At 39.9% G+C, this 10889-nt stretch overlaps 1 protein-coding gene across 1 annotated transcript; it reads right to left on the bottom strand.

Annotated features, from left to right (window-relative positions):
• Positions 1–1631: 1631 nt before the first annotated feature.
• psmd12 (proteasome 26S subunit, non-ATPase 12) lies at positions 1632–10631 on the bottom strand. The gene is made up of 11 exons (XM_037764957.1): positions 10338–10631; positions 9945–10004; positions 7908–8036; positions 7389–7496; positions 6935–7039; positions 6557–6706; positions 6224–6358; positions 5061–5173; positions 4404–4578; positions 3459–3536; positions 1632–2322 (listed from the first exon to the last, which is right to left on the bottom strand). The coding sequence occupies exons 1-11, from the start codon at positions 10458–10460 to the stop codon at positions 2113–2115; spliced, it is 1386 nt and encodes a 461-aa protein (XP_037620885.1). The 5' UTR covers positions 10461–10631; the 3' UTR covers positions 1632–2112.
• Between the last annotated feature and the right edge of the window lie 258 nt (positions 10632–10889).

Genomic DNA, 10889 nt, shown 5'->3' with positions numbered 1-10889 from the left:
CGATAGTGTGCAAAGTATGTGTGTGCGGGATTAAACTATGTGAGGAATTAGACATGTCCAAAATAATCAGACTGACACATTAATGTGGATATGGAAAAACTAAATGGGTACAGTAGACACTTTGTCTGCTGTACCACCCATTAAGTTATTACTGCTCAGCAATTACAGTACAACAGAATAGATCATACGGTAATTGGACTGTCCAAAGGTGTGCCATCACAGCTGTAAAAAATATATAAAGGAGATTTCATATTTCCACCAAACTTTTTGTCATGGCATGCTCAACATGCTCACTCACAAAGTGATGTCATTTCCTGCCTGATCCCCGGCATCCTCTTCCGTGTAACGGTCAAGTGAATGGCACTGTACTGTTTCCTTTCCCAGAGCCACATCTGCATATGATGCCTCTGTTGGAGGTGAACTCCGAGAGATTTTGATGGTGAGAAAACATCAGTGAAGAGACAGTACCTCTCATTTTGATGTCATCTAGACCTCTGATGACCAGTTATGGACATTGTGCAACAATTTGTTTCAGAGTGAAAAAAAAAACACTGCAAGGATCTGTCAAGCTGGTTTCAGTATATCACCACTGCATTTAGTTTGTAGCCTCAACTTGTGTTATCCATTCTAGATAACATGTAATGCTATCAACGCGTACTACGCATCAATTAAAATAGAATTTCAGATGGTGCATGACCTTGTGTGTGACTATATGGAGCTAGTCACTCTGGCTGCAAACTGGGAGAGGGCGCACATGCGTCTTGGGTGATCTGCTCACAATTGGACAGCTCTACTCTCTAGTGTGCTACAGAGTGTAGGCTATAATTCCACTACACTGTAAAAAATAAAGTCAGTGGGCACTCCTTAATATCTAATTAACTGGCATAGAGGGGAGAGGGGGTTGGGATGTTGAACAATTCAAACACTAATGGCTGAGCTATAATCCATCACACTAAAATTACAAGACAATATACAATTTAAAATTGTAGAATAACTTAGCTGCAGACACAAACAATTGTAGCGTCTCCCTTTGTTTACTGGAAACCTGCAGCAGCAATTAAAGTCTAATTGTTGCTCTTTGACCAGGGATTTTGTTAGCAGGGGGCATTTCTAAGGTCGATGGAGGAAAATAAAAGAGCTCAACAACAACAAAATTAGGGGCAGACTGAATCAATGTGAGTTTAAATTCCTCCGGTTCCGAGTTTCATTTCACCAATATTGTTGTTTGACTGTTGTTCCGTCATCAAAGTAGAAGTGACAAAAAAAAAATTCCCGAAAGAGATGGGAGTTTACTTTCCATTGTATGAAAGTTACTATACTAACAGAACGGGTAACATTGGTAAAGATCACTAACAGCATACAAGTACAAATCTGATTATTGAGTGAAATTGTATTGCATTACAACTTCCAAACATCTTGCATGAACTCAGGTGAGGTTTCTCTCAATTTTAGTTAAACAAAACTATAAAGGAAGATTTTTTTTCTCTTGCTATATGACTTAACAGCAATCTGATATACCATGTGTCGTCGCAGCAGTACCATTCTGAAACCTTTCTTCGATTCAAAGCAAGTTTCACATTACTGCATATCCGCTTGTACTTTTATTAACCTTTATACAGAATAGACATGGATGACGTGTTGCAGTCGTGTTTATAACCTTAACATTTGTCATATTAGAATGTACTCCAGTCAGGTTAAATACTGTATAAAACCTACATACAACTGTTAACCAAATGGGAGGAGTTTATTGTTTACACAGCTAAGGATACATTTAAGAGTTCTCAACCATGTTTTCATACAGCAATGCATTTTTAACTACTGTATATAATTCATTAAATGGAGCATATTTAGAGATCCAGTCACTGACAGAGGAACGCAAAGAAGGGAGGTGCTCATGTGTTTATTGGCGAGGTTTTACTGGATTATAAAAAATGAACAGGGTTGGGGTGCTGTGTGGGGGTGTGGTGCAGATTTATCTCCAATTATATGACATTGTAATAATGCTGCGTTCACAGTCCGCCAATATACTGTATATTCAAAAACATTCCCACAGAAGGAAAGAAAACATACAAATATGAACCAAAACATAAAATAATGCACTATGTTGTTGTTTCACTGCAGATTGTGGATCATCTCCTCCTTGGCAATGAGATGCGTTGTCTTGTTGACCAGAGACATGAGGGAGTTGAGTTTGTGCGACCAGTCGTTGAGCAGGTCGTTGGGGTCTTTGGGCCTCTGAAAGTTGATGATGCCAGCCAGCCGGTCGACCTTGGCGTAGATGGTTTTGTTTACAACTAGGCTGGAGAGGAACTCCTCGGATTCCTGAGGAAAAGATTTGAGCAGATGGACGTCGTGTTAGTCTTTCTATGATACATTCTCTCTCTTACTGATGTATATTGTTAAGTATTGTATATTTTTGTTGCTTTTTTTTTTTTAAATCTTCTTTTTTAAAGGGTAACTTTGGTATTTTTCAAACTGGACCCCATTTTCCCTTGTCTCTGTGTCTAACTGACTAATGGTAATACAATTTCTGAAATTGGTCCAATATTGAGGGAGAACGCTGTAGACGGCAGCTGCTCACAGGTTGCAATATGGTGCTATTGGGGCAAGCTGGCACCGTCATTTACGTCCACTAAAAGCGCTCGTTTTTGCCATGACAGGCTCTGATTGTTATCATAGATGTCTGACATTATGGAAAGAGTCTCACTCAAGGAGAAATCTGAAATCTTGTGAGGTGACGTGTTGTCGGAAGACAGCGGTGGAATAGTGGAATACATCCATGGTGGAAATGTGAGTGCCAGTCGGGAAGAGTTTGTTGTGTTGGAGAACAGAAAGCGTAGCTTAGTGTTATCTAAATAATTTGCAATGTCATGGCTGAATATATAGATGATTTCGACAATGTGGATGAGGCCCACAATTATTTGAGCCAGAGTATACGGATATTCAGATTTCACAACAAGACTTCTCCCTGAGCAGGACTTGGACACAATAACAGACCAGACCAAGCAAAAGGTAAGAAAAAGGTTTTATTTCTCTCTAGGGTCCTTTCCATAATGTTGTCAGACACTTATAATAACAATCTGAGTCTGTCAGTGGCAAAACAAGCACTTTTAGAAAATGTAATGTTACGTTGACGCTGCTCACTTGCCCTCGCAGCTTGTTTCCTGACTGCCGGTTAAGTGGACCAATTTCAAAAATTGTTGTCCCCAATTGTCACTCAGACACAAAAACGTGGGTAAATAGTGTCCAGGTTGAAAAGTTACCCTTTAATACTCTAAGCTGCTTTAACAGTAAAATATCCCACCAGGATAAATTTAAGTATTCTATCCCCCTTTAAAAATGTTCTTCTGCGAGACCAAATCCTGATAACTAGTTTCTTTACTATCTAAAAGTAACTACTAACTGCAGGTCATATTGGCTGAATTAAAGACGGCTAATTAGTAAAAAATGTTGCTTACGTCAATAGAGAGGTCAAGGAGTCCAGCCATCCTCTTCATTGTGATTCTGGTGTAATATTTGGCCATTATTCTGATGTTCTGGGGAAAAGAAAGAATTTCATGAATATACATATCTGTAGCAGAATATGATATGATAATTACTTCAGGTTAGAACAGAGGTGCTTTCAGGTCACATCAACACTTAAGTTACAGCTGAAAAAAATTATTCATGAGTGAAGTCCAACCATCCATCCATTCATTCATAATCCAATTTGAGTGTACTTTAATACGGCACATAACGGTCTGCCAGTTTAGCCACTGAATCTGCACAGAGCTTAAATATCACATCCATCATTTTCACGTTTTGCTTGGATTGCACTTGCTGCTGCTGCTCTCTGGTCATTTTACCCCATTTAGATTCATATCTACTTACTTGAATTGATCTTTTGTGTTTTAAAAATAGCATTTTGAGCTTGAAAACCTTCACTGTATGGTCTTTGCATATGGCAACATCTGCAGATGATATGTTGGACATGTCAAAAATGTAGCAGTAATTTATTTTTATTTGAATACCTTTATTCAAGGAAGGTTTAAATAAGACGGTTCTACTTTGACTGTCAATGTGAATGTAGTTTCAAGATTTGTATGTCTCACTTTTCACTATAAATGCTCATCACTCTAACTCACAATATCCCCACATTTTTGCCTGGCCAAATTAAAAAAAAAAATACTGTTTCATAACATCTAGTGCAGCTTCCATGGAAAATATGTGTCACAACAAGATGCTTCTTTATTATTAATTCTTGGTTTGAATGTGCCAGCCTAGTTTGGGACAGCAAGGCCGTTGAGATGCTCTTAGAAAATAGATTTGATTAGATGTCTCCCTGCAGCCAAGCATCAACAAATTCTCATTAAACCCATCTGAATATGAACGCATCAGTTCCTACACCTGACCGTGGGACTTACATGCTCCACCACTCTGTTCTTCAGGTCCTTCCACCTTTTCTCCCCCTCTTCTGAACAAGAGAAGACGTCTGTGGCAGGGCTGTCGGTTGAGCCCTCTCTCAGCTCCTTCCCATAATCCTCCACCAGGGCGGCCCAGCGCATCAGCTCCATGGTGGTGAACTGTTTCAGCAGGTCCCTAGGAATGACGGAGGGATAGAGTGAAATGTATATAGTGAAATAGAGTGTATGCACGTGATGTCAGTATACGTGATCATTCCCATCATTGGGAAAAAAAAACATTAAAAACTATGCTTAAATGACAAAGAGGTGTTTGTACAAGACACCAAACACCGATTCACACAAAATTGGGCACAGGCAGTCTCGCTGCATGTGTTGTATACAGTATATGTATCAGGAAATTCATTTCCTGGCACACATTTCAACATCTGCCGACACGGACTGACTGGTATGTTGTACAGTTGATCAGATAGCCTTCACTTTTTAAAGATTCATGTTTGTTTTTTTCCTGGTATCACACCTCTGCCCATTCAGAGTAGCAAAATGCTGTCACGTAAAAAAGTGGTGTAATTGCATATTACAGAAAAAGAAGAAATTTAGGAGCGATTGTTGCATTTATGGTGAAGCCAACCTGGCAGAGGAACACAAAGTATGTCTTACTTGTATTTAGGGATTTCTTCCAGTTTCTTGTCCGTATCGATTCTGTGCACGAGGTCTGACTGTTCGTTGTCGTAAGGGGCGAGAATCACGTACAGCACCACACTCTTCAGGGCCTGCAATACAAATGCATTCATGGCTTTACTAGCAACACCCAAATGGCAACAAGCAAAGTGAAGTTTTGAAACAGATATATAGTGTTATGGTATTATTGCAAACTATGCTGCAATCGTCATTATTCATAGAAAAGAGCACTGATCAAAAGGATGTTCACATCCTGGGAATGTGCTCATAGTAGTGTCCAGATGAAAAATCCCATCATGGGCATTGTTTGTGCTAAAGTCTAGATTTCAGTACCAATACTAAAGGAGAACCTCGCCCTTACTCAACAGTGTTTACTAGGGCTGTACCGAATGTCATTTTCTTTTTTTACATTTAAAGCTTTTATTGCGATTTTTGAATGAAGCATTGAATGTCTGTCGTCATATTTTATGATGTCATCACCCTAAAAACGGGAAAGAATATGATTTTGTGTTATTGTAGTTATATAAATGTAATTTATAGTGCCGTTCGATTACTGCAAGACTGACCCGTTAATACAGTTTTTTTGACCGCAGTGAAAATATTGTTTTTGAAAGGCTAAACGCCGACAAATTTGGATTGAAGCAGAATATTTAATTAAATAAAAACATGCTTTGAGTTTTGGAAATCTTTTTCAATAAATTTAGACTGACACAATTACACAGAGACGAGGACTGAGTGCCGCATCGCTCGCTCGGTTTGTCAGAGAGAGGGAAGGGAAGGTGGATAACTGCACGCAATGTTTCTGCAAGTTATTAATAATAATTTGAAGGTCAACGTTATGAATGAAGCTTCGAACTATTTGGTACAGCCCTAGTGTTTACATAAAGTCGGGGTTGGTACAGCAATCTGTTGTGTTTCTAAACATATTCTTTCGTCTGCCACCATGGTACTGTGCTCCAGTAGTGGAGCAGGACAGAAAACTAGTACAGTAGCATAATTCCTATTGTAACTATTTATCAAAAAAGGGATATCAGCAGTGAAATTGAAACACCAGTAAAACAATCACACTCTCTCATTAACTAAATTCATATGTTTAAAACGATGTAATAATATGCTGTGGTCTTGAGAGAACGCCCATGTACCTGTTGCCACTTGCTGCTGTCCTCCAAGATGCAGGGGGTGTCGTAAATGGCCCGGTAGTGTTTGCAGATAGACAGGTAGGAGCCCTCGTGCTGGTCTACCTGAATCATCAGGTTGTAGTACTTCAGCTTGGCCTCCTGGGTTGTTCATTGGACAAAAGGGAAAAGTTAGTGTTCAGTTCAGATTCACAAAAATGACACAAAATCTTCTAAAACAGTGTTGTAAAAGCGAACACACAGGCCCTTCACTAAATACTTTTCATCATCGGTGGTTGTCAAGCCAACGAGACATTGCAGTATTTTGTTCATGCTCAATTACTGGTCTCTTTCTCTTACCTCGTTGCCGTCCTCTTGGAAGAATTTGGTGTTTATCTTCTTGCTGATGATCTGGCAGCGAATGTAATCCTTGACAGCAATGCAAAGCCTCATCTGTTCCAAGATGAACTCCACCTTCTCCTTTTTCTCCATGGAGCCATATGTCTCCACCTGAGCCGGAAAAAAAAACATATTCTAAGCACTTTCCAAACAGCAGGCCATGAAACTTCCCATTCACTCATTTTTTGTATTTTTCCCCTACAGAAATGTGGTGACTAAAATATCCCCATATTCTTTCAAACCTCTTAAAACATAGATGTGTCCCCATTTTTCTTTTTTTAACTGCACAGATTTTTCTTCATCCTAAAAAGAAGAAAATAAAGGCCATCAGTCTCTTACCTGCAGTTCTTGAAGAATGGCAGCTGCCTCTTTGACCTCTCCGATCTGCTCCTTGATATTGGCCAAGGTCTTCGTCAGCCTGGCACGCTCAATCTCTACATAGATCTGTGAGGAAGACAAGTTTAGTGTATTAGTGAGGAGGAGCGGGCTTATGTCTTGAGTGAAATGGTCATGTCACCCTTTATATACCTGACAAACATTTGCATCCGCCCCTCAGAGGAAGAGAACTTTCCATATAAATCAGACCCTCAAAAAGTAAATGCCATCGTTTCCTCACACTGAAGAGTGCCTCAGATAAACAAACAAACTACACCTCTAGGCTGGTATGCCTGATAATACAGAAGCTCCCCCCATCTGGCACAGAGTACTTCATTTGACAGATGCTTAAATCTACAGAACTTGCCTTTTGTCTCTAGCATACAGCTTTGTTTTAACACATAAACACATCCCAGACCTTGCCAGCAGTCACGGTGCGAAGTGTGTCGATGAGTCTCAGCTTGATGGGCTGATCAGTCACAGCATCCACATACTTGTAACATTCTTGCACCATCTTGGCAACAGCCTGATAAAACAAAGAGCAAAACAAAATTAGATTCAGTCCTCATTAGAGCTTGACAAAGAATGGCTGCAAGGTATTAAGTAAATCAAATTTGTTAGAAGCCCTTTAAATGTTGTTACTTGTCTAATTTCTGCTCCTGGGTGCTTTACAAAAAACTTTTATTTGCATTCAGGGGAGATTATTTCAAAACAAGAATCCAAGTCTTCAAAATATATGACAGTGTGAATATTGCAGAGTGTATAAGCTGTGCTATCAATATCTTGACTACAAACAACAGTGTTTGTTATTGGGTCATTTGATTAGTCAGTAGCGTGGCTTGCAAGATTACTTTTGGGGGTACAAGAGCATTTATTTTCAAACAGTTTGAACACAACTGGTAGAAAAGAGCCATCAGGGGAAAAAGAGGTATCTGACCTGTTTCAACTGACTCCTCCTTTTGGTGAGCAACATGATGTTTTCATTCAGGGCATCCCAGTCCTTGGCTTCATAACACATCTGGACCACAGCCACAAGGATTCTGGAGGTGGACACCATGTCTGATGCCTGAGCAGAGGGTTGAAGGCAGATAAGTAAAACAAGGACTAAAATATACACAAATTAATTAATTATTTATTTCATTAACACAACTTCTCTGTAAAACATCCCCCATTTGTCCATTTTTTTTTTTTATGCTGAGGACCCACCCAAGTTAATTTATCCAGGGAAATACAACTTCTGTAGGTTGCTACTGAATGCCATGCTTCAGGGTTTCATGAAACTTGTTTTCCAGGACATTTTGGTTAATTTGGTAAATCTTTTCATGGCAGGAAAGCATAACTCTATAATTCCATGTTTTCCAGGATAAGCTAGAACCCTTTCTAGCCGACTGTTATTGCTCTGGGTGACCCTCGTTTTCCTAAGTTAAGACCATTTACACAGCTTAGATCAGTTCTAGCAGAAACCACAGTTTAAGATCTGCTCTGAATTGGACATTTCTGATCTAAATATATAACGTCATTGTATTTATGACATTCACATTTGTGTCTCGACCTCCCAGATGTTGGACCTCTATCCTCACAGTGGAATGAAAGGAAAGTAAAAATGATTGATCATCTGTTATCCTGGAAAGACCACATTGAATTTGTCTGTAAAAAGACAAAACAAAGAATTTACTTTCTCCGCCGCCTCAGGTCTTTTGGGGCGAGTAAACAAATTCTTCTATTGTTTTTTACTTCTGTGATTATGAGTGTCCTGCAGTATTGTTATACTACATGGTACAAGAATTTGTCAACTACTTTAAAGTCAAAACTGCTCCAACAAATGAAAATCTGCTCAAAGATTGTTGGTCAACCCCTTGAGAAACTCTATGAATCAGCCTATCATAATAACATCTTAAGGCTGGCTAACAACATCGTCTCTGACCCCAATCATGTTTTGAACATTGAATATCAACTGTTACCATCGAATCGGAGATACAGGGTTCCACGATTTAATAAGGTTAGACTGAAGCACTCTTTTTTGCATCAGTCAATCCTTAAACTGAATATGGAGCCTAATCCCAGATCAAATGTGCGTTAAAGGGCCCTGAATATTGTCTTCTGTGATTGTAATGTTTAAATGTTTGTATCCTTGTTTATTGTCTTTGTCCTTTCTGTGATGTTGCAAACGGAGCTGCTGCAGATGTTTTACCAGTCTGTAGTAGCCAGTGTTCTCTTTTTTGCTGTGGTATGTTGGGGGGGTAACATGAACACAAGGGATGCCAACAGACTGAACAGGCTGGTGAGGAAGGCTGGCTCTGTGGTTGGATCTGAGCTGGACGGTCTGGAGGTGGTGGCAGAGGGCAGGATGAGGAGGAAGCTGGACGCTATCCTGGAAAACCCCTCCCACCACCTCCATGATGAGCTAGTCAAGATGAGGAGCACCTTCAGCCACAGACTCATCCCTCCTCGGCACAACACAAAGCGCCTGGATCAGTCCTTCATGCTGGTAGCCATCAGGCTCCACAACCAAGGCTGACCCCCATATGACAACTATTAGGACTTTTAAGAAATTTAAACATGCACTATCTGGCGCACTTTGCACTCACTTTACACTATACATCCTATATACCACTTTATTGCTGACTGCACATATGTACATATTACATTTATTTATTTATTTATTTATTGTACATACTACATTTATTTATTGACGGACTGTACACACTATGTTCACTCATTCACTCTGTATCTTTTATATCTCTATTATTGTCTTTAGAATGTTTGTATACCTTTACCTCTCCTGTGTTTCACTCTGTTTGCTGATGTTGCTGCTTTGACACCTGAATTTCCCTCCAGGGATTAATAAAGGTTCATCTTATCTTATCTTATCTTATGCAAAACAAATTTCAGACCTGTCTGACAATAAAGTATAAAGTAAAGTATAAAGTAAGTAAACAAGTTGTACCAGCTAACACTGTACAGAACCACTTACCGTTCTGGTTTGCTTCTCCAATGACAACAAGTTCTCAATGGCCTCCTGCAGTTTGCCCTCCTGCAACAGAGAAACACACTTAGAGTTAATAACACTTAAGAGTACAAATATGTGATTCAGACTTTCCCTGGCTAGCAAGTTAGCTTCAGATGTTGCCAATGACTAGACTGCTAACACTACTAGCATGCTAGCGAGCCTAATAACAAACACACACGTGTATGTGACAATAAAAGTATAACTAAAATGCGTGAACATTAAAAACACACCAACGTTTATGAGTAGTATTCGCTCAGTGTGTTGGTTATAGGAGGTTTCCGTGTGGTGCTAGTTAGCTTGTATGCTAACAGTGCTGCAGCATGACTCAGCCGGCTCTCTGGCCTCTTTCTCACTCACTTTAGCCATCTTCTCGCTCTCCGGGATCCGCGAGTCTACAGTTGAACTGTAGTCGACCTCCATCTTCACGATCTTCCCATCGGATCGTTCAGACCGTTCCTCGGACATGTTTACGGTGTTCATTTCAAGATCGTGTAGCTACGGTGCGTTTCTTCTTTTCTTACGACCAGAACTCAGCCGAGCACTATTGTGGTTGTCAAATGACGATGCGGGTTGTTGACCAATCAGAGGAGAGGAGAGCTAACTGTTGTCCGCGGCGCGTGAAGGACCCAGTGAGGACCCCGCAGTCAGTCTCAGTCAGTCAGGCGTTATAAAAGCATACCTTTATGCCAGTGATGGGAATTCCGTCTCTTTTTAGTGAGCCAGATCATTTGGCTCAGCTCATCAAGAAGAGCCGGCTCCCAAACGACTCTTCGTTTTTACCACCATGATTCGTATGCGTGCACATATATCACTTAAATTATTCAATATAATTATACTAAACCTTATTATTTCCAGAATACCGTAATTTTGCATGCTGCTAAAATTGCTGAATTTTCTTTTATGTTGTCT

The sequence above is a fragment of the Sebastes umbrosus genome, chromosome 3, assembly GCF_015220745.1.
Source record: "Sebastes umbrosus isolate fSebUmb1 chromosome 3, fSebUmb1.pri, whole genome shotgun sequence".
NCBI classification, from domain to species: domain Eukaryota; kingdom Metazoa; phylum Chordata; class Actinopteri; order Perciformes; family Sebastidae; genus Sebastes; species Sebastes umbrosus.
The sequence above is the reverse complement of the archived record's forward strand: the minus strand, read 5'-3'. Positions and strand labels throughout refer to the sequence as shown.

Bases quoted from the DNA above. Each gene is read 5' to 3' on its own strand.
- psmd12 (XM_037764957.1), bottom strand. From the start codon at position 10,460: ATGAACACCGTAAACATGTCCGAGGAACGGTCTGAACGATCCGATGGG. The intron at 6,707-6,934 runs GTAAGAGACTGA...TTTCCGGCTCAG, and splicing joins CCATTCTTCAAGAACTGCAG to GTGGAGACATATGGCTCCAT. The intron at 6,359-6,556 runs GTAAGAGAAAGA...TGAACAACCCAG, and splicing joins TCCAAGAGGACGGCAACGAG to GAGGCCAAGCTGAAGTACTA.